The sequence below is a fragment of the Henckelia pumila genome, chromosome 2 (assembly GCF_033568475.1).
Source record: "Henckelia pumila isolate YLH828 chromosome 2, ASM3356847v2, whole genome shotgun sequence".
NCBI classification, from domain to species: Eukaryota; Viridiplantae; Streptophyta; class Magnoliopsida; order Lamiales; family Gesneriaceae; genus Henckelia; species Henckelia pumila.
The window spans coordinates 61411101-61434548 of record NC_133121.1 but is presented as its reverse complement, the minus strand read 5'-3'; the positions used below and the strand labels follow the sequence as shown (position 1 = coordinate 61434548).

Genomic DNA, 23448 nt, shown 5'->3' with positions numbered 1-23448 from the left:
CAACCGATTTATCTTAAGATCTGCAGACAAGGGTTTACCATTTTTCAAAATGTTGAGGATTGGGAAAGGGTTTTGATGGACTTAAGAGTGTCAGCAAGCATTTGACGAGTTGAAAGTGCATCTGACCTCTCCGCCGTTGTTGTTAAAACCAAACGAAGGTGACACCCTGTTGATTTATCTGGCAATATCTGCGGAGGCGGTAAGCGCAGTATTGGTCTCTGAAGTAGGACGTGAGCATAAACCAGTTTATTATATCAGTTGAACTCCAGTTTAGTATATCAGTCGAACTTTACACGGAGCAGAATTAAGATATACAAAGATCAAGAAACTAGCACTGGCTTTGGTAATTGCAACGAGAAAACTACGTCCTTACTTTCAATCTCATCCAATAATTGTACTCATCAATCATCCTCTCAAACAAATTATCTCGAGTCCTGAAGCATCAGGAAGAATGGTTAAGTGGGTTGTTGAATTGAGCCAATATGGAATTGAATATCGCCCGCGTCCAGCGATTAAAGCACAAATTCTGGCTTATTTTCTAGTAGAGATGACAGTAACTCAAGAAGAAAGATCCACCCAAACATGGATGGTTTATGTTGACGGGTCATCAACCTCTACAGGAAGCGATGCAGGTATAGTCGTGGAGAGCCTACAGGGAGATAAATTTCAATATGCCGTCAAATTTCTATTCCCTGCAACGAATAATGCGGCAGAATATGAAGCTTTCATCATGGGAATTAAATTGGCCCTATCGGTCGGAGCAAAAAGACTGAAGGTACATAGTGACTCCCAACTTATCGTCAGTCAGGTTAATGGAAATTATGAAGCAAAGGAAGATAAAAGGCTTGAATACCTCACTCAAGTGAATGAACTTCTCTCACGTTTAGACAACTATAATATAAAGCAGATACCTAGAGGGGAAAATGAGTCAGCAAACCGTCTTGCCAAGTTAGCAAGCTTTTTGGCCAACATTGATAATAGGAAAATTACATTCCTAACTTATGGCAAGGAAAAAACTAATGGAAGTGATGTTACAATCTTTTGTGCTAACAGCGAAGAACCTAGTTGGAAATATGAAATAATCAACTATTTGATGCGGGGTAACCTACCCGCTAACCAAGTAGAAGCTCGAAAACTTAGAGTGCGAGCTGCTCGGTTCACGATCATTGATGGAGAACTGTATAAAAGAGGTTTCTCTTCACCGTACCCAAAATGTCTAACGCCAGCCAAAGAAAACTATGTGCTCCGTGAAATTCATGAAGGAATTTGTGGGAATCACTTAGGCGGCAGAGCTCTCGCGGGGAAAGCGTTACGCCAAGGATACTTTTGGCCAACGATGAAGCAAGACGCTATTGAGTTAGCGAAACATTGTCACGCATGTCAAGAGCATGCTAACTTCCATCACCAGCCGGCTACAATCTTACAGCCCCTGGAAAGTCTTTACCTTTTGCTCAATGGGGAATGGATTTGGTTGGTCCTTTTCCTCCTGCTACCGGACAAATAAAATTTCTGATAGTTGATGTGGATTATTTCACCAAATGGGTCGAAGCTGAACCATTGGCCAAAATATCCGAAAGAGATGTAATCAATTTCTTGTGGAAGAATATAGTATGCAGATTTGGCATTCCTAAAACCTTGGTTTCGGACAATGGAACTCAATTCTCTGGAGCGAAAATAAAAGATTGGTGCAAAGGACTTTCCATCAAGCAGTTCTTCACTTCTGTCGGGAATCCTCAAGCCAATGGGCAAACCGAGGTCACCAACCGAACCATTTTACAGCACCTCAAAACACGCCTAGGCAATGCCAAGGGAAAATGGGAGGATGAGTTGCCAAGTGTTCTATGGGCATATCGAACCACTCCACGCTCTTCAACTGGAGAATCTCCTTTCAACCTGGCCTAGTGAGCGGAAGCTGTGGCTCCTGCCGAAATTGGAGAGCAATCATGGAGAGTGAAACGGTACACTTCATCTGGGAATGACCAAGCACTCAGAATGTCATTGGACTTAGTGGATGAACTAGGAGATGAAGCTTCGACACGAACCGAGAGATATCGATCTTGTATGACTAAAGCATACAATGACAAAGTCAAACCAAGATCTTTTCAAGTAGGAGACCTGGTTTTGAGAAATTCTGACATTTTGAAGTCTGTTGGCAAGCTAGATCCGAAATGGGAAGGCCCGTACAAGTATTTTATCCATCAAGCAAGTATGCAATAGCAACTTCAAAATACAAAGAGATATGATAACCGACAAAATTGAATATTTAGAAAAAAAGGAGAAATAACTGTTTTTCCTTTGTTCCTCCACCAACTGCTTACGCACTCAAAAAGAGCAAACAAAATCTAAGACTTAAAACTCTTTATTACAAATAAAAAATATTGCCCAAAAGTGGCAAGAAATAATAAACTAAACTGCTCCACGGCTCTTAAGAGTACTCTCCATGTAGCTTCGACACGCACCCGTCGTCGTTATTCAAGCTAGAAGTTCGAACGCAAAGCTTCGATCATCTCCTCGTCACCCAGACCTCCCAATAAATTTCCTAAGTATGGGTCTGAGCCATCTTCAACTCTTTCAGACGCAGTCCTAGGCTCCGGAATTTTAGGGTAAATCTTCATAATAATTTCCTCCGAAACTAATTGTGTTTTTCGAAGTTCTTTGCGACAATCCACTACAACTTCATCATGAATAATGATCGCTTGCTGAATCACTTCATCTCTAAAAGCTATGGACTCTCGGTAGCCTTCAATTGCTTTTTTTCCGATACTTTGCAAAAGATTTTTGCCTACTGATGAGTTGAGAAAAGTCTCACCGGTCTCCGATTCACGGGAATATTTCCCTCTAAGTTCCTCCATCTCCCGGCACAAGACATCATACCTTTTGGTTTTGTCTTCAAGCTCCTTTTGCGACTTGATAAAATCATCTCTAGCCTTAGTGTTTTCCTCGCTAAGTCTTATGCCCTCTCCCCTTAATGACGCCAGCTCGTCATCAAATTTTTTCTCCGAGTTTCGAGACCTCTCTTCTCGAAATTGTAAAGTGTGAGAAAGCGATAAAATATGTAAACACCCATAGATAAAGAAAATTATTTATTATGTAAAAATCATAATAAATAACAAACAAGCAAGTAATCGTATACCTGAAAGGCAGACGAAGCAAGAGACCGAGTTAACACTTCAGTAGGTTGAGGCAATAGATGCAACCTATCATGATCTCCAATCTGGTCCGCTCCCGTTCTCCAACCAATATCCGGATCTTTCAAATCCCAAAAAGATCCAGCATTATTATTTTGGTTCACTCCTTCCACGAACAAGTGGCGACCCTCGAGAGATCCCAGATCAACTACTCGTTCGTTGTCACGTTTTTTTCTTCGGATCTCTCAGATCTTCAACCTTTTTACTACGTGCATCGATGTCGGGTCTAGCTGCAACATCTTTCCTTTTGCCGCCAGTCTTTCTGTCATGCACATCGGATCATTTGGATGGTGGGCCAGAACGCTGAGCATGATTTGAAGGCCCGGGAGACTTCCTCCTCCGGGGAAGCTCTTGAGAACCAACGATAGCTCGCTCCTTTGTGGAGTCTTTTCTTAGAATTTTTTATGCATCCTTCTCATTTTTTTCTTTGCATACCCGGACCTCCGCCAAACTTATTTTTTTCCCTATAAAAAAACAAGGAGAGTAATACATAAATAAATTCTCAAATTACACAGAGTAAGGTACATTAAAAAAATACAATAGCATGCAAGAGAATGAAAAATCAAATACCGGCAGGAAGCAAAGTTTGTGGATCAACCAACTTCTTGAAAAGACCAAAGGAGCGACATTCCAGTTGCAACTCACGATTTGTTTTGCTAAAAATAATTTTTCTATGGCCCGGACTCCATACTATGGGAAGCCCCCAACCATAATCCCAGACGTAAACAAACTTTTTTCTCCAATCGCTTTTCGGAGATGGACAACGAGATAAAAACTTACAATCTCCTTGAAGTAGAAAATAAATATAGGAACCCAGCATGGAACGACGCACCAAGAAGAGCGCATAAAATAAGTCTATAGTCGGGGACATTCTAATCTCACTCTACATAGAAAACACGTAATGAGGAGAACCATACTTGGTGTTAATTGACTTAAACTCACCCCAAGACTATCTATAATTTCTATCAAAAGGGCATGAGGAGGAAGCGAGAAACCAAAATTATAGCACTCTAGATATACAGTAAAATAACCCGGAGGCGGTTCATGACATGGATCCCCATTTTTTGGAATTTTAAAAATATGTTTAGAAGATAAGTCAAATTTTTGGTACGGAGTTAGAATATCAAACTCATCCAAAACACGCTCTCTCAATCCTCCTAAAAACTCTTGGGAACCCTTACTATCACAAGAATTCAACTCATTCAAAGGTGATAAACACTCGTCAAATTCACCATTATCGCCAGACTCTGCTGATGAGGAGGGGTAATTATTTCGGTTAGCAACCAACACCGAAAATACCTTACCTCGCGAATGGCACCCTGCAATTATTTTTTTTAAAAAATAATAATAATAATAATAATAATAATAAACGTATAAAAAATAAATTTTGCCAAAAATTAATAACACATAAATTAATTAAAAAAAATAAATCAAATAATAGCATCAAAATCTTAATCGTCATAATTATTTAAATGTATCATGACATGTATATATTTTGGTGTATATATATATGCATATGTATATATCTCCGCCAGGATCCGGGTTCAACATCATCACCATCACAGTCGGCCCACCGCAAACGACCGTCATCTTCGGCGAACCGTCACCGGCCAACTGACATTCACCACCGTCCTCATCCTTGTAATGTAAACGGCCGTCAAGATCTCCCCCCATAATCCTCGAGTTGCAGCCGCCGCGTTTCAACACCTCCGATTCAACTGCCGCCAGCCGCTACCTGCTTGCCTCCGTTATGCCGCAACACCGCCCGAGTACAGAATCTGGTTCCGTTCCCACCCGGAAACACAACCATGACTATGATCTCGAGTTTCTGGACTCCGGGTATCTTGTGGTTGACGCCGCCTAGCACCATCCTCGGACATCATCCTCGTACGCAATTCCCTCGGCCCCTCGCACAGCTGCATCGATCGTGCCAGATTTGGAAGCATCCATTGACAATGGATGTTCCATGGCTGGAAGACGATCTTTGATAGCTGTCATTTCTACAAATCATCGCCGCCCCTCGCCAACCATCCTCGCCCATCTCTTCCCCGAATCGCGCCTCCCTTCGCAGTGAGCAGTGGAGGGGACGATGATGAACCATGGATTGAGATCAAATATTATACGATTACATATAGATACGTGCACACAAAATTTTAAGAAGATTTTTTTTTCCATACCAATGTTGGTCTCAATGATGAAGAAGAACGCGTAGGAATACAAGGGAACAACAAGTTAAAAAATAAAGTATACAGGAGAGAAAAATAATTATGGGCACATAGTGTACAATTAATTATTACCTGTCATATCGCTTTGTCTCTCCTCAGTTTATTTTTGATACGTGATCGTGAATCCTACAATAATGAAAACCAAATTTCGTTAGTAAGTTGTGATGAAAACTATACTGCGGTGCTGAATTTATAATTAAAGTAGTTGATAGAGTTCTACTGGGTTTCTACAATTAATGTTCTAGTAGAACTTTGATTTCTATCCAGTTATACTGTAATTATTATTTTATCAGGATTTTAATTTCCTTGCATCACAGTCCTACCAGGTCGATCCCCGTAATTTTCGCAGTGGCACACAATATTCGTTCTCGGCAACTAAAGTTCCGACAATACTCCGATAAGAATTCTACTCTCGGTCATCTCAACACACATGACATGCCCGAGAGTGGGGGGGCTATGATGGGTTACACCTACAAATTCAACTGGGCCTGAGACCAATCATGAAGATCCACTCCAAATATTTTTGAGGCTCATGCTTATTTAAATATAATATATACTTAATTCAAGCAGGCCCTGAATTCGACAAAAACCCATAAGAGGCTCAAGCCCGTGAAACTCTTCGAACATCTATAAATAGCTCAAGTCACCTCATTATTAAGGTACACACTTTATTAAGCACTATAACGCTCTACTCTTGATTATTATTCCTTGAGTAATCGCTGACTTGAGTGTCGGAGTGCCTTCGCCGGGAACCCTCTCGACTCCTCTGACTTTGTTTTGTGACATAGGAACAACCCACTGAAGATCTCCCAAGGGAACGTACAAGGACTTACTGATACTTCGGACTTTGCGAAAGAAACGTGTCGAGTACAAGTGATTTTTGGCTACATCAGGTGGGCATGTCTCTGTTAATAGATTCCTTCCTATGCCAGCTCCTTATTTCAACACCTCTAAAATCGCCCAAAAATAATGAACAAACCGGTTAATACTTCGATCTCAACTTGACTTTTTCGATGAAGCAAAAGAAAAACCCGAGAATATATGTCATGTCTCATCCAATTTTAGCAACTATAAATGTGTAAGTTCCTCTTGTTGGAAGGAAGCTCTATTAGATCATAAAAATTCATGATTTTTTTAAGTTATTAAACAACTTACCTATTTCAGACTTTTTATCTCAGAATTCCAGACAATATTATCGAGTCACTTGAATTATGGGGTTGTTATTGAGCAGACGAGAAAAAAATGATGGGTTCTCGTGACATACCAAGCGATTTTTTAGGGGCAAATTATTTTAAACTCCTCATTACCAAACTTCTATTTAACTTAACTCCCTACTCACCCTTTTCTTTATTTTCAATCCCTAGTGGTCCCCATATTTGAATTAAAATATAAATAAAACTAATCCTTTGTACGTGACTTTGTTATTGCTGGAACATGTGTTCTCTGATCACACGGATGTGATACCCAGAGCAGCGGAAGTTTAAAATATTTTATTTTTCGATATGAAACGATTCCATATCGTGGGTATCAAATCCTAACGATTAAAATCTTACAAGTAAAAAATATAAATACACAATTAAATATTTTTACCTCTTCAAGCTAAAGCTTGATTATGGACGCCAACAGAATTCAATCTGCTCTTCTTGTAAATCCCGGGAACTGATGACTTGCTCGATCAATCTCCGGAATAAGGTCCACGAATAGAAAACAGAAACCCTCTGATTGATTTCACTAGAAATCAATCAGATGTTTATCGTAGAGAATAAACAGATTTGATCTGTTAATTCAGAAAGTGATTTTCAAAAAAATCACAGACCGAATTTTTCTCAAAAGGGAGTAGAGGATTTTCGAAAAATCCCCTTGAAAATATTTTGTGTAATTCGAAAATCTCAAGGATGGAATACATGTACTTTTCGAACACTACACCTATATTTATAGATAATTTCTAGATTAGATTAAGTTATAATTATATTAGGACTCTAACTTCTTAGGGCCCATAATCCATAAGTTAAGCCCAACAAGCCAAGCCTGTTATTATAAAAATTAATATAAAATTCATCATGACTCCGATTGATAAACTGATTTCACCAATGTGCACAGAAACCATTTCTGCATCTTTTAAAGTCAAGATAATTTTTCTGAATCCGAATTCAGTGATTTCAAAAAATGCCCATCCATATGTCATTTTAGGAAATTCCACTCCCTTTAGTTAAGAAGTCCAACTTCTCTTTCATTAAATTTAACTCTTTAAATTTAACTATCTCAATGGGGTTTAGTAATCCATTACTTGTGTGACCTTCAATGGTTCAGGGATACAGCTAGCTGTGGGCTCACAACTCCTTGTGACTCGAAACAACAATTTTCGACTTACCCATCGAATCATGGTAAGAGAGTTTAGCAGCATCGCCCATGATTCCCTAGTATCACTGATAGTGCCTGCAAGAACCAGTAGATTTTGGTTAGCGTACAGTACGGTCCCTTCATCCATATATCCCGATCGAATTAACAACCATTGGTGCATCGAGAGTCGTTCGAGATTCGATAACTATGCAATGCATCTTGAAGATCAAATAGTGACATCGCATGTTCTACTAGGAAAACCGAGTAACCTAAAACACATCATGTACTCTGGCCAGAGATGCGTCACACTAATATCTCCTCAGATCGCATAGGATATCCACACTCGCAAGTATGTGGTGAATCCTTGACAACAAAGCATCGACTCTTATATGTGTCGTAACTGTACCCAATCCCGACACCTGATGACCCCAATAGAGTCGGTAAACGAGTCAAAGTACAGTACTAGCATATAGAGTCTCAATGATGTTTCAAGTAGTAAGAACTAATGGTGTACAACCAAAACTGCGGACTTATCCACTCAAATAATAATAACCACTTGGAAAGTTCGAATTGAAAGAGTGGGTGCCCGGTGAGCCAACTTGTGGCTAAGGGCTTTGATGACTCTTTGTATAAACAATCTTTTGTTTAAATATAATTTACACTTTTATTAATGGCAATGACTTTATCTTTCTTCATATTGTTATATTGTGATATACTATTGTTGTTTTGATAAAGACCTTGAATATACTATAGTGTATGTAAGATGTGATAGCACATGGGGATGGCTATCATGAAACACATCTTATAGTCACTGTATATTCTAAACTGTTCCTAGTCGATTGAGCCGTCCGATAATAAGGATAAGGATCGCTCGAGTTTGAGACTAGCATTTGCGATGCAGAGTACCACGTTTCATTGGTAGGGAACATAGAGATGTTCGAATCATGCAAATGGATATTCATATGATGAATGATCGAACTACCCTATCCGGACTTTTCAAGTGGTTATCACTTATCGAGTGAATAAAGTCCGCGGTTTTGGTTGTACACCATTAGTCCTTACTACTTGAAACATCATTGAGAGTCTATATGCTAGTACTGTGCTTTGACTCGTTTACCGACTCTATTGGGGTCATCAGGTGTCGGGATTGGGTACAGTTACAACACATATAGGAGTCGATGCTTTGTTGTCAAGGATTCACCACATACTTGCGAGTGTGGATATCCTATGCGATCTGAGGAGATATTAGTGTGACGAATCTCTGGCCAGAGTACATGATGTGTTTTAAGAAATGGTTTCTTAGTAGCACATGCGATGTCACTATTTGATCTTCAAGATGTATTGCATAGTTATCGAATCTCGAACGACTCTCGATTTACCAATGGTTGTTGATTCGATCGGGATATATGGATGAAGGGACCGTACTGTACGCTAACCAAAATCTATTGGTTCTTGCAGGCACTATCAGTGATACCTAGGGAATCATGGGGCGATGTTGCTAGGCGCTCTTACCATGATTCGATGGGCAAGTCGGAAATTTTTGTTCCGAGTCACAAGGAGTTGTGAGCCCATGGCTAGCTGTATCCCTGAACCATTGAGGGTCACACAGAGTAATGGATTTTTAATCCCCGTTGAGATAGTTAAATTTAAAGAGTTAAATTTAATGAACAAAGAAGTTGGACTTCTTATTTAAGAGTAGAGGAGTAAGATTTCCTAAAATGACATAGGGATGGGCATTTTTGGAAATCACTGAATTCGGATTCAGAAAAATTTATCTTGACTTTAAAAGGTGCAGAAATGGTTTCTGTGCACATTGGTGAAATCGGTTTATCAATCGGAGTCATGATGAATTTTATATTAATTTCTGAACATGCGGGCTTTGCTTGTCGGGCTTGAACTTATGACTAATGGGCCCTAAGCTGTTAGCGGCCTACATTATAAATAAGTTATTGCAGTACAGAAATTATACACAACAGGTCACAAAATAATTTTCGAAAACCCTATTTTTCTTAAGTGTGGCCGCCCCCCCCCCCTCCCCTCTGCTCGGGAAAATCCAGTCTGTGAATTTTGAATTACAGTCTGGTTTAACGGATCAAATTCGTTAATTCTCTTCGTACAAACTTCTGATAGATTTTCTAGTGCAATCTATCAGAGGGATTAAATATCCGTTCGTGGACCTGATTGAAGAACAGTTCGTCCATCAATTCCAGGGATATACAACAAGAGCAGAGCAATCTGTTGGTGTCCATAATCTCGATTCGAGATTGGAGGTAAAAATTTATAATTGTTATTTAATTTTTACACACACAATTTAATCGTAAAGTTTTGATACCCATTATGGAATCGTTCCATATAAAATATTTTAAACTTCCGTTGCACCGGGTATCAATTCTGATTGATCTGATCGCCGTTCTCCAACATGAATAGGGTAGTTCGATCATTCATCATATGTGTAGTAGCCCGTAACCAAAATCAGTAATTAAGGAATTAATCATAATTACTTGGGTAGAGTTCGGAAGCTCCGAAGGTGAGTTTGGAAGCTCCGATCGTTATTACGTCAGACATGACGTGTGGCAAGATCGGAAGCTCCTTTCAGGACCGGAAGCTCCGATCACCCCTATCCGGAGACAACAAGTGATATTTTGACACGTGGCAGATCAGGATCTTCGGAAGCTCCGATGGCAGGATCGGACGTTCCGATCGAGGTTCGGACGTTCCGATCAAGGATCGGAAGTTTCGATCGTTGTCTATAAATAGAAGGCCGAGGCTTCCCTTTCATTTGCCAATTCCGAGTTCTCCTTTCCTTTCTAGTCCTTTTGGAGCTTTTTTAGTCTTCTTAGGCTTGGTCCGGAGGTCGGCGAGGCGTTCGGTAGTCGTAGCGGAGTTGTGCCCAAGTTCTGGAGGCATCGACATCAAAGGGCTAACGACGGACGAAGGTATAGCTTTTGCTTCCTATAAATATTTAGGAGTATGCAATAGCTTAGTTAAGGCTTTTAGAGCACTTTAATGATAGTAGTATCATTTGGCAGTGTAGAGCAGACTATAGGCGTGGACCTAGAGTTGGTAGAGCTTGCACTGTTTTGAGGTACGAAAGTATTGTTCGAGATATCCTGACTGAGTATGCATGTATTATGTGACTACATGATTTATATGCCATGATATTATGCTGCATTCATTTGCATCTTGCTGTATATCTTTCGAGATGTCTGTTAGTAGGGTTGTACCCTATCCTGTTAGTGGATGGACTTCCATCGATTTGGGTCCGGCGTATCCACGGTTATCTCGGTATGGGAGCCACCTCCTGAAGCGACGGCACAGCGTGCTACATACCAGGGCCCGGTCTGTCTCTGTTATCTGATCCTTGACCTCGAGTCTATAGGGAGTTCACTTTGCATGCATGTATACTCATACTCTCGCACTGAGCGTTTTATGCTCACGTCTCGTACTCTGTATTTTCTGGACACCCTATTCCATGGGGCAGGTTTGAGATTGGACGAGGAGGATGGATCCAAGAGGGGCTAGTCAGTGGTTGGCCAGCTGGAGCTTCGCTTAGGTTTTATTACTGTTGTTTGGGTTTATACAGCTATTCGATTTGGTTGTATATTATTGGATAAATTACAGATTCCTTTTTTGTGGGATTGTATATTTTGTTTATGGATTCCGCAGTTTTATTCTGATATCTGTTTAGTTAAGTTAAATTGCATGCCTAAGTTCTGTTTAGTAGGTGATCCGGGTAAGGGTCACTACATTTATGGTATCAGAGCATGCAAAAGAATTTTTGGGATTTAGTCTCATCTTGAGGTATTTTTGTAGATGTCAAATCGTGACGACCAGAGTTCTCATGGCAGTGTTGGTGGGCGTTGGGGTGATGCCGACCGGGAGCCTCTTCGAGAACGGCGTCATCGTCACCATGACGACGAGCGTTTCACTGTGCGTCAATTCTTAGCCATGGGTCCTAAGCCCTTAGTTGGAGGTGAGTCTCCGGAGGATGCGGAGAACTGGTTAGACCGCATGGAAATGACTTTTCAGACTTTCCAATGCACCGAGGAGCAGAAGGTGGAGACCCTTGGCTATCTTCTAGATGGGCGTGCGCCTAGGTGGTGGAGGTTTACTTCTGCACCTTTTGATGCGGCGAGAGGAGTGGCCACCTGGGCCGAGTTCCGCACAGCTTTACAAAAGCGGTATTTTCCTCCTGCACTCCGACAGTCAAAGGCGGGCGAGCTACTGAGTCTGCGACAGGGAGCCATGTCTATCGATGAGTATCAGCAGAGGTTCTTTGATCTGCTATCCTATTGCCCCGAGATTGCTGATAGCTCAGAGATGAAGTATAATCTGTTCCTTCAGGGCCTTAACCCTGAGATCCATGACCGTGTGGCGGTTGGCGACGACATGTCCTACGAGGGTTTGGTGAGCCATTGTCACCAGGCGGAGGACAGCATACGGCGGAACAGGTATTTCCCTCAGTCGAGGCCTGCTAGTTCTTTGGGTCCCCGTGCCCAAACTTTCAAGAATTCTGGATCTTCTTCTTCCTCTGGTTCTGGAGATGTTGTCTGTTTCGGTAAAAAGGACAAGTGTGATCACTGTGGGAAGAAACATCCATCCGACAAGTGTCGTAGAGCTTCTGGAGCTTGTTTCCGTTGTGGAGAGACTGGTCATATCCGGAGAGATTGTCCACTGTCTAGGGGAGGCGGTTCTGGTTCTGGTTCAGGATCGGGTTCTCAGGCCACCGTTCAGCAGAGGTCGCAGGGACAGTCTGCTGGGAGTTCTCATTTGAGGCCACAAGCTTCTGGCCAGGTGTTTTCCCTGAGACATGATCAGGCTGTAGAGGAGAATGAGAAAGTCATCGCAGGTACATTTCTGCTTTATGGTATACCTGCTCTTGTACTTATTGACACTGGTGCATCTCATTCCTTCATTTCTTCACGTTTTGTTAAGAGGCATAAGTTACCATGCATTGGACTAGACGTAGTGATGTCTATTTCTACTCCGACGGGCCAATCTACTTTGGCTAAGCGTCTAGTGATGGGTTGCCCTTTAGAGTTCGAAGGAAACATTCTGTTAGCGAATCTCAAGGTCCTGGCGATGGACGAATTTGATTGCATTCTGGGAATAGATATGTTGACTACCTATCCAGCTTCAGTGGACTGCTATTAGAGATTAGTACGCTTTCATCCAGAGGGGAGTGAGAGTTGGTTTTTCTATGGTGAGGGAGCGCGACCTCCGATGCCGTTGGTATCAGCTTTGAGGGCCTTTCGAGCTCTAGAGTCTGGCGGGGAAGGCTACCTTATCTATGCAGTTGATTTGTCCGCTGAGAGTATTGGGATAGAGAGCATTCCTGTTGTGGATGAATTTCCAGATGTATTCCCTGATGAGATTTCGGGTTTTCCTCCTGCTAGGGAATTCGAGTTTGGCATAGAGTTGATGCCGGGTACTTCGCCTATTTCTAGAGCACCATATCGTCTGGCTCCGTCAGAGATGCGTGAGTTAAAGAATCAGCTACAGGATCTTTTGGACAAGGGGTACATTCGTCCTAGTGTGTCTCCTTGGGGAGCTCCTGTTCTCTTCGTAAAGAAGAAGGATGGGTCGATGCGGCTGTGCATTGACTATCGGCAGCTGAATCGAGTCACTGTGAAGAACAAGTATCCGTTGCCTCGTATTGATGACTTGTTCGATCAGCTGCAGGGCACGTCAGTTTACTCCAAGATTGACTTGAGATCTGGGTATCATCAGTTGAGAGTTCGTGATCAGGACGTAGCCAAGACTGCATTCCGTACTCGCTATGGGCATTACGAGTTCCTAGTGATGCCATTTGGTTTGACTAATGCGCCGGCTATATTCATGGATTTGATGAACCGTGTCTTCAGGGAGTATTTGGACAAGTTTGTCGTGGTCTTTATTGACGACATCTTGGTGTATTCACGTAATACGGAAGAAAATGTTTCTCACTTGCGGTTGGTACTACAGACTCTTCGAGATGAGCAGTTGTATGCCAAGCTGAGCAAGTTTGAGTTCTGGATGGATAGAGTGGTCTTTCTTGGCCATATCATATCCAGGGAAGGGATTTCTGTTGATCCAAGCAAGATTTAAGCGGTACTTAATTGGTCGCGTCCGATGACAGTTGCTGAGATCCGTAGTTTTCTGGGTCTAGCAGGGTATTATCGTCGCTTCATTCTGAACTTCTCTCAGTTAGCTCGACCTTTGACGCAGCTTACCCGCAAGGGTGTGGATTTTGAGTGGTCCTCCGAGTGTGAGGAGAATTTCCATGAGCTTCGATGGTGGTTGACTTCTGCGCCGGTGTTGGCATTACCGTCAGGATCTGGAGGGTATGTAGTTTACACGGATGCTTCTCTTCAGGGGTTAGGCTGTGTCCTGACTCAGAATGGACATGTGATCGCATACGCTTCTAGACAGCTGAAGCTTCACGAGGACAACTACCCAGTCCATGATTTGGAGTTAGCAGCCATTGTGTTCACTTTGAAGATCTGGCGTCATTATCTGTATGGCGAGAAATTTGAGATCTTCACCGACCATAAGAGTCTCAAGTATTTGTTCACTCAGGCGGAGTTGAACATGAGGCAGAGACGTTGGATGGACTTGCTTAAGGACTATGATTGCGAGATTAAGTACCATCCGGGAGCTGCTAATCTCACCGCTGATGCTTTGAGTCGCAAGGTGGGACTATCCGCACTTCAGACTTGTTCGATGTCTAGTGCGATCAGTGACTGTTTCACTTCAGGTTATACCTTCAAGTATAAGAAAGGTATGCAGAGTATCCAGATTTTTGCGATATTATCTGAGCCAGCCTTGTATTCGCGGATCCGAGATGCTCAGATGTTTGATTCGAAGACCCAGCGTTTAGCTCGTCTAGCTAACGAGGGTAGCTCGTCTGGATTTCATTATCAGTCAGATGGCTTTCTGTGTTTGTCTGGTAGGCTTGTGATTCCGCAGGATGAAGAGTTGCGAGAGGAGATTTTGTCTCAGGCACATCGCACTAAGTTGAGTATTCATCCTGGGAGCAACAAGATGTACAAGGATCTACGTACTCGTTTCTGGTGGAAAGGAATGAAACGCAGTGTTTATCAGTTTGTTTCGAGATGTTTGGTGTGTCAACAGGTCAAGGCAGAGCACCGACGACCTGGAGGATTGCTTCACAGTCTGCCTATTCCTGAATGGAAATGGGAGTTTATCACAATGGACTTTGTGACCCATTTGCCGGTATCCCCGAAGAACTGTGATGCTATCTGGGTTGTGGTGGACCGACTCACCAAGTCAGCGCATTTCATTGCCTATAGCCGAGAGTATTCTGTGGATCGCATGGCACGGATGTACATTCAGGAGATCGTCCGACTTCATGGAGTGCCTGTGAGCATTGTCAGCGATCGGGACCCCAGGTTTACTTCTAGATTCTGGGGGAGTGTTCAGCGTGCGATGGGTACTACTCTCAGTTTGAGTACATCCTATCATCCAAAGACTGATGGTCAGTCAGAGCGCACTATCCATACGTTAGAGGATATGCTTAGAGCGTGTGTCATGGATTTTGGTTCAGCCTGGCAGGATCATTTGCCGTTGATCGAGTTCGCTTACAACAACAGCTATCACACTAGTATTGGGATGACACCTTTTGAGGCGTTGTATGGGCGACGTTGTCGTACTCCACTCTTCTGGGAAGAAAAGGGGGAGAGACAGGCTGAGGGACCGGAGTTTATCCAGCAGGCGATAGACATTGTTGATCAAATCAAGAAACGGATTAAGACTGCACAGGATCTTCAGGCCAGCTATGCTAATATCAAGCGTAGGCCCTTGCAGTTTGAGGTCGGGGAGAAAGTGTTTCTGAGAGTGTCACCTTTCCGCAAGATTCTCAGATTTGTCCTTAAGGGCAAGTTGTCTCCCAGATTTATCGGTCCGTTTGAGATCTTGGAGAGCATTGGCGATTTGGCTTATCGACTAGCTTTGCCACCGCATCTATCCAGTATTCACGACGTGTTCCACGTATCTCTATTACGACGGTATGTGGCGGATGAATCTCATATTCTGCAGCGGTCTGAGGTTCAGGTAGACAAGGATTTGACTTATGTTGAGAAACCTCTTCGTATCCTGGATTATAAGGATAAGGTTTTACGGAACAAAGTCATTCCTTTGGTTTTAGTTCAGTGGCAGCGCCGAGGCACTGAGGAAGCTACTTGGGAGCTTGAGGACAGGATGCGTAAAGACCATCCTGAGTTGTTTTGATTTCATTCTTTGAGTTGTATTCAGTTGCAAACTCTGTAAACGTTTGATTTTAATAAAGAATGTGTAGTGACCCTTACCCGGATCACCTACTAAACAGAACTTAGGCATGCAATTAACTTAATAAAACAGATATCAGAATAAAACTGCGGAAACCAATAACAATATACAATTCCAAGTAAAGGAATCTGTAATTATCCAATAATATACAACCAAATCGAATAGCTGTATAAACCCAAACAACAGTAATAACGCCTAGACGAAGCTCCAGCTGGCCAACCACTGACTAGCCCCTCCTGGATCCACCCTCCTCGTCCAATCGCAAACCTGCCCCATGGAATAGGGTGTCCAGAAAATACAGAGTACGAGACGTGAGCATACAACGCTCAGTGCGAGAGTATGAGTATACATGCATGCAAAGTGAACTCCCTATAGACTCGAGGTCAAGGATCAGATAACAGAGACAGACCGAGCCCTGGTATGTAGCACGCTGTGCCGTCGCTTCAGGAGGTGGCTCCCATACCGAGATAACTGTGGATACGCCGGACCCAAATCGATGGAAGTCCATCCACTAACAGGATAGGGTACAACCCTACTAACAGACATCTCGAAGGAGATACAGCAAGATGCAAATGAATGCAGCATAATATCATGGCATATAAATCATGCAGTCACATAATACATGCATACTCAGTCAGGATATCTCGAACAGTACTTTCGTACCTCAAATACCAGGTAGGCACTACCAGCTCTAAGTCCAAGCCTAAAGTCTGCTCTACACTGCCAAATGATACTACTATCATTAAAGCGCCCTAAAAGCCTTAACTAAGCTATAGCATACTCCTAAATATTTTTAGGAGCTCAAAGCTATAGCTGCGTCCGTCGTTAGCCCTTTGATGTCGATGCCTCCAGAACTTGGGCACAACTCCGCTACGACTATCGAACGTCTAGACGACTCCCGGTTCAAGCCTAGGAAGGCTAGAACAACTCGAATATGACTAGAAATAGAGAGGAAATCCGGAATTGGCAAGGAGAAATGAAGCCTCGGCCTTCTATTTATAGACAACGATCGGAGCCTCCGATCCTTGATCGGAACGTCCGAACTTCGATCGAAACGTCCGATCCTGCCATCGGAGCTTCCCAAGATCCTGATCTGCCACGTGTCAAAATATCACTTGTTGACTCCAGATAGGGGTGATCGGAGCCTCCGGTCCTGATCGGAGCTTCCGATCCAGCCACACGTCATGGATGACGTAATATCATCGGTGCCTCCGATCCTCATCGGAGCTTCCGATCCCGATCGGAGCTTCCGATCGTCCCTTCGGAGCTTCCGATCCGTCCAATCCCCAATTTATTTAATTAGCATTAATCCTTAATTACTCAATTAGGGTTCGGGCTACTACATTCTCCCCCACTTAAGATATTTCGTCCTCGAAAACAGATCTTAAGTACCGAATGCAAATACAGAAATCAGAAACATTCTTTATTCAAATCAAACGTTTACAGAGTTTGCAACTGAATACAACTTAAAGAATGAAATCAAAACAACTCAGGATGGTCTTTACGCATCCTGTCCTCAAGCTCCCAAGTAGCTTCCTCAGTGCCTCGGCGCTGCCACTGAACTAAAACCAAAGGAATGACTTTGTTCCGTAAAACCTTATCCTTATAATCCAGGATACGAAGAGGTTTCTCAACATAAGTCAAATCCTTGTCTACCTGAACCTCAGACCGCCGCAGAATATGAGATTCATCCGCCACATACCGTCTCAACAGAGATACGTGGAACACGTCGTGAATACTGGATAGATGCGGTGGCAAAGCTAGTCGATAAGCCAAATCGCCAATGCTCTCTAAGATCTCAAACGGACCGATAAATCTGGGAGACAACTTGCCCTTAAGGCCAAATCTGAGAATCTTGCGGAAAGGTGACACTCTCAGAAACACTTTCTCCCCGACCTCGAACTGCAAAGGCCTACGCTTGATATTAGCATAGCTGGCCTGACGATCCTGTGCAGTCTTAATCTGCTTCTTGACTTGATCAACAATATCTATCGCCTGCTGGATAAACTCCGGTCCCTCAGCCTGTCTCTCCCCCACTTCTTCCCAGAAGAGTGGAGTACGACAACGTCGCCCATACAACGCCTCAAAAGGTGTCATCCCAAGACTAGTATGATAGCTGTTGTTGTAAGCGAACTCGATCAACGGTAAATGATCCTGCCAGGCTGAACCAAAATCCAAGACGCACGCTCTAAGCATATCCTCTAACGTACGGATAGTGCGCTCTGACTGACCATCAGTCTCTGGATGATAGGCTGTACTCAAACTGAGAGTAGTACCCATCGCACGCTGAACACTCCCCCAGAATCTAGAAGTAAACCTGGGGTCCCGATCGCTGACAATGCTCACAGGAACTTTATGAAGTCGAACGATCTCCTGAATGTACAACCGAGCCATACGATCCACATTGTACTCCCGGCTATAGGCAATGAAATGCGCTGACTTGGTGAGTCGGTCCACCACAACCCAGATAGCATCACAGTTCCTCGGGGATACCGGCAAATGGGTCACAAAGTCCATAGTGATAAACTCCCATTTCCATTCAGGAATAGGCAGACTGTGAAGCAATCCTCCAGGTCGTCGGTGCTCTGCCTTGACCTGTTGACACACCAAACATCTCGAAACAAACTGATAAACACTGCGTTTCATTCCCTTCCACCAGAAACGAGTACGTAGATCCTTGTACATCTTGTTGCTCCCAGGATGAATACTCAACTTAGTGCGATGTGCCTGAGACAAAATCTCCTCTCGCAACTCTTCATCCTGTGGAATCACAAGCCTACCAGACAAACACAGAAAGCCATCTGACTGATAATGAAATCCAGACGAGCTACCCTCGTTAGCTAGACGAGCTAAACGCTGGGTCTTTGAATCAGACATCTGAGCATCTCGGATCCGCGAATACAAGGCTGGCTCAGATAATATCGCAAACATCTGGATACTCTGCATACCGTTCTTATGCTTGAAGGTAAAACCTGAAGTACAACAGTCACTGATCGCACTAGACATCAAACAAGTCTGAAGTGCGGATAGTCGCACCTTGTGACTCAAAGCATCAGCGGTGAGATTAGCAGCTCCCGGATGGTACTTAATCTCGCAATCATAGTCCTTAAGCAAGTCCATCCAACGTCTCTGTCTCATGTTCAATTCTGCCTGAGTGAACAAATACTTGAGACTCTTATGGTCGGTGAAGATCTCAAATTTCTCGCCATAAAGATAATGACGCCAGATCTTCAAAGCGAACACAATGGCTGCTAACTCCAAATCATGGACTGGGTAGTTGTCCTCGTGAAGCTTCAGCTGTCTAGAAGCGTATGCGATCACATGCCCATTCTGAGTCAGGACACAACCTAACCCCTGAAGAGAAGCATCCGTGTAAACTACATACCCTCCAGATCCTGACGGTAATGCTAACACCGGCGCAGAAGTCAACCGCCGTCGGAGCTCACGGAAATTCTCCTCACACTCGGAGGACCACTCAAAATCCACACCCTTACGGGTAAGCTGCGTCAACGGTCGAGCTAACTGAGAGAAGTTCAGAATGAAGCGACGATAATACCCTGCTAGACCCAGAAAACTACGGATCTCAGCAACTGTCGTCGGACGCGACCAATTAAGTACCACTTCAATCTTGCTTGGATCAACAGAAATTCCCTCCCTGGATATGATATGGCCAAGAAAGACCACTCTATCCATCCAGAACTCACACTTGCTCAGCTTGGCGTACAATTGCTCATCTCGAAGAGTCTGTAGTACCAACCGCAAGTGAGAAACATGCTCTTCCGTATTACGCGAATACACCAAGATGTCGTCAATGAAGACCACGACAAACTTTTCCAAATACTCCCTGAAGACACGGTTCATCAGATCCATGAATATAGCCGGCGCATTAGTCAAACCAAATGGCATCACTAGGAACTCGTAATGCCCATAGCGAGTACGGAATGCAGTCTTGGCTACGTCCTGATCACGGACTCTCAACTGATGATACCCAGATCTCAAGTCAATCTTGGAGTAAATTGATGTGCCCTGCAGCTGGTCAAACAAGTCATCAACACGAGGCAACGGATACTTGTTCTTCACAGTCACTCGATTCAGCTGCCGATAGTCAATGCACAGCCGCATCGACCCATCCTTCTTCTTCACGAAGAGAACAGGAGCTCCCCAAGGAGATACACTAGGACGAATGTACCCCTTGTCCAAAAGATCCTGTAACTGATTCTTCAACTCACGCATCTCTGACGGTGCCAGACGATACGGTGCTCTAGAAATAGGCGAAGTACCCGGCATCAACTCTATGCCAAACTCGACTTCCCTAGCAGGAGGAAAACCCAGAATCTCATCAGGAAACACATCTGGAAATTCATCCACAACAGGAATGCTCTCTATCCCAAAACTCACAGCGGACAAATCAACTGCATAGATAAGGTAGCCTTCCCCGCCAGACTCTAGAGCTCGACAGGCTCTCAAAGCTGATACCAAAGGCATCGGGGGTCGCGCTCCCTCACCATAGAAAAACCAACTCTCTCTCCCTTCCGGATGAAAGCGTACTAATCTCTGATAGCAGTCCACTGAAGCTCGATAGGTAGTTAGCACATCTATTCCCAGAATGCAATCAAAGTCGTCCATCGCCAGGACCATGAGATTCGCCAACAGAACGTTCCCTTCGAACTCTAAAGGGCAACCCATCACTAGACGCTTAGCCAAAGCAGATTGGCCCGTCGGAGTAGAAACAGACATCACTACGTCTAGTGCAATGCATGGTAACTTATGCCTCTTAACAAAACGTGCAGAAATGAAGGAATGAGATGCACCAGTGTCAATAAGTACAAGAGCAGGTATACCATAAAGCATAAATGTACCTGCGATGACTTTCTCATTCTCCTCCACAGCCTGATCATGTCTCAGGGCAAACACCTGGCCAGAAGCTCGTGGCCTCAAATGAGAACTCCCAGCAGACTGTCCCTGCGACCTCTGCTGAACGGTAGCCTGAGAACCCGATCCTGTACCAGAACCAGAACCACCTCCCCCAGACAGTGGACAATCCCTCCGGATATGACCAGTCTCTCCACAACGGAAACAAGCTCCAGAAGCTCTACGGCACTTGTCGGATGGATGGTTCTTCCCACAGTGATCACACTTGTCCTTCTTACCGAAACGGACAATACCTCCAGAACCAGAGGAAGAAGAAGACCCGGACTTCTTGAATGACTGGGCACGGGGGGCCAAAGAACTAGCAGGTCTCGACTGAGAGAAAGACCTGTTCCGCCGAATGCTGTCCTCTGCCTGATGACAACGGCTCACCAAACCCTCGTAGGACATGTCGTCGCCAACCGCCACACGGTCATGGATCTCAGGGTTAAGGCCCTGAAGAAACAGATTATACTTCATCTCTGAGCTATCAGCAATCTCGGGGCAATAGGATAGCAGATCAAAGAACCTCTGCTGATACTCATCGATAGACATGGTTCCCTGTCGCAGACTCAGTAGCTCGCCTGCCTTCGACTGTCGGAGTGCAGGAGGAAAATACCGCTTTTGGAAAGCTGTGCGAAACTCGGCCCAGGTGGCCACTCCTCTCGCCGCAACAAAAGGTGTAGAAGTAAACCTCCACCACCTGCGCGCACGCCCGTCCAGAAGATAGCCAAGGGTCTCCACCTTCTGCTCATCGGTGCATTGGAAAGTCTGAAAAGTCGTTTCCATGCGGTCTAACCAGTTCTCCGCATCCTCCGGAGACTCACCTCCAACTAAGGGCTTAGGACCCATAGCTAAGAATCGACGCACAGTGAAACGCTCGTCGTCATGATGACGATGACGCCGTTCTCGACGAGGCTCCCGGTCGGCATCACCCCAACGCCCACCAACACTGCTATGAGAACTCTGGTCGTCACGATTTGACATCTACAAAAATACCTCAAGATGAGACTAAATCCCAAGAAATCTTTTGCATGCTCTGATACCATAAATGTAGTGACCCTTACCCGGATCACCTACTAAACAGAACTTAGGCATGCAATTAACTTAATAAAACAGATATCAGAATAAAACTGCGGAAACCAATAACAATATACAATCCCAAGTAAAGGAATCTGTAATTATCCAATAATATACAACCAAATCGAATAGCTGTATAAACCCAAACAACAGTAATAAAGCCTAGACGAAGCTCCAGCTGGCCAACCACTGACTAGCCCCTCCTGGATCCACCCTCCTCGTCCAATCGCAAACCTGCCCCATGGAATAGGGTGTCCAGAAAATACAGAGTACGAGACGTGAGCATACAACGCTCAGTGCGAGAGTATGAGTATACATGCATGCAAAGTGAACTCCCTATAGACTCGAGGTCAAGGATCAGATAACAGAGACAGACCGGGCCCTGGTATGTAGCACGCTGTGCCGTCGCTTCAGGAGGTGGCTCCCATACCGAGATAACTGTGGATACGCCGGACCCAAATTGATGGAAGTCCATCCACTAACAGGATAGGGTACAACCCTACTAACAGACATCTCGAAGGAGATACAGCAAGATGCAAATGAATGCAGCATAATATCATGGCATATAAATCATGCAGTCACATAATACATGCATACTCAGTCAGGATATCTCGAACAGTACTTTCGTACCTCAAATACCAGGTAGGCACTACCAGCTCTAAGTCCAAGCCTAAAGTCTTCTCTACACTGCCAAATGATACTACTATCATTAAAGCGCCCTAAAAGCCTTAACTAAGCTATAGCATACTCCTAAATATTTTTAGGAGCTCAAAGCTATACCTGCGTCCGTCGTTAGCCCTTTGATGTCGATGCCTCCAGAACTTGGGCACAACTCCGCTACGACTATCGAACGTCTAGACGACTCCCGGTTCAAGCCTAGGAAGGCTAGAACAACTCGAATATGACTAGAAATAGAGAGGAAATCCGGAATTGGCAAGGAGAAATGAAGCCTCGGCCTTCTATTTATAGACAACGATCGGAGCCTCCGATCCTTGATCGGAACGTCCGAACTTCGATCAGAACGTCCGATCCTGCCATCGGAGCTTCCGAAGATCCTGATCTGCCACGTGTCAAAATATCACTTGTTGACTCCAGATAGGGGTGATCGGAGCCTCCGGTCCTGATCGGAGCTTCCGATCCAGCCACACGTCATGGATGACGTAATATCATCGGTGCCTCCGATCCTCATCGGAGCTTCCGATCCCGATCGGAGCTTCCGATCCGTCCAATCCCCAATTTATTTAATTAGCATTAATCCTTAATTACTCAATTAGGGTTCGGGCTACTACAGAATGTTTCTGATTTCTGTTTTTGCATTCGGTACTTAAGATCTGATTTCGAGGATGAAATATCTTAAGTGGGGGAGAATGTAGTAGCCCGTAACCAAAATCAGTAATTAAGGAATTAATCATAATTACTTG

The 23448-nt window shown here is 43.9% G+C and overlaps 1 protein-coding gene across 1 annotated transcript; it reads left to right on the top strand.

Moving 5' to 3' along the window:
- Positions 1-451: 451 nt before the first annotated feature.
- LOC140877679 (uncharacterized) lies at positions 452-1902 on the top strand. Its single transcript, XM_073281233.1, has 2 exons — positions 452-1370; positions 1427-1902. The coding sequence occupies exons 1-2, from the start codon at positions 452-454 to the stop codon at positions 1900-1902; spliced, it is 1395 nt and encodes a 464-aa protein (XP_073137334.1).
- The last annotated feature ends 21546 nt before the right edge of the window (positions 1903-23448 follow it).

Coding starts and splice junctions, on each gene's coding strand:
- LOC140877679 (XM_073281233.1), top strand. CDS start 452: ATGGTTAAGTGGGTTGTTGAATTGAGCCAATATGGAATTGAATATCGC. Junction 1,371..1,426: donor TATTGAGTTAGCGAAACATT/GTCACGCATGTC, acceptor ACAATCTTACAG/CCCCTGGAAAGTCTTTACCT.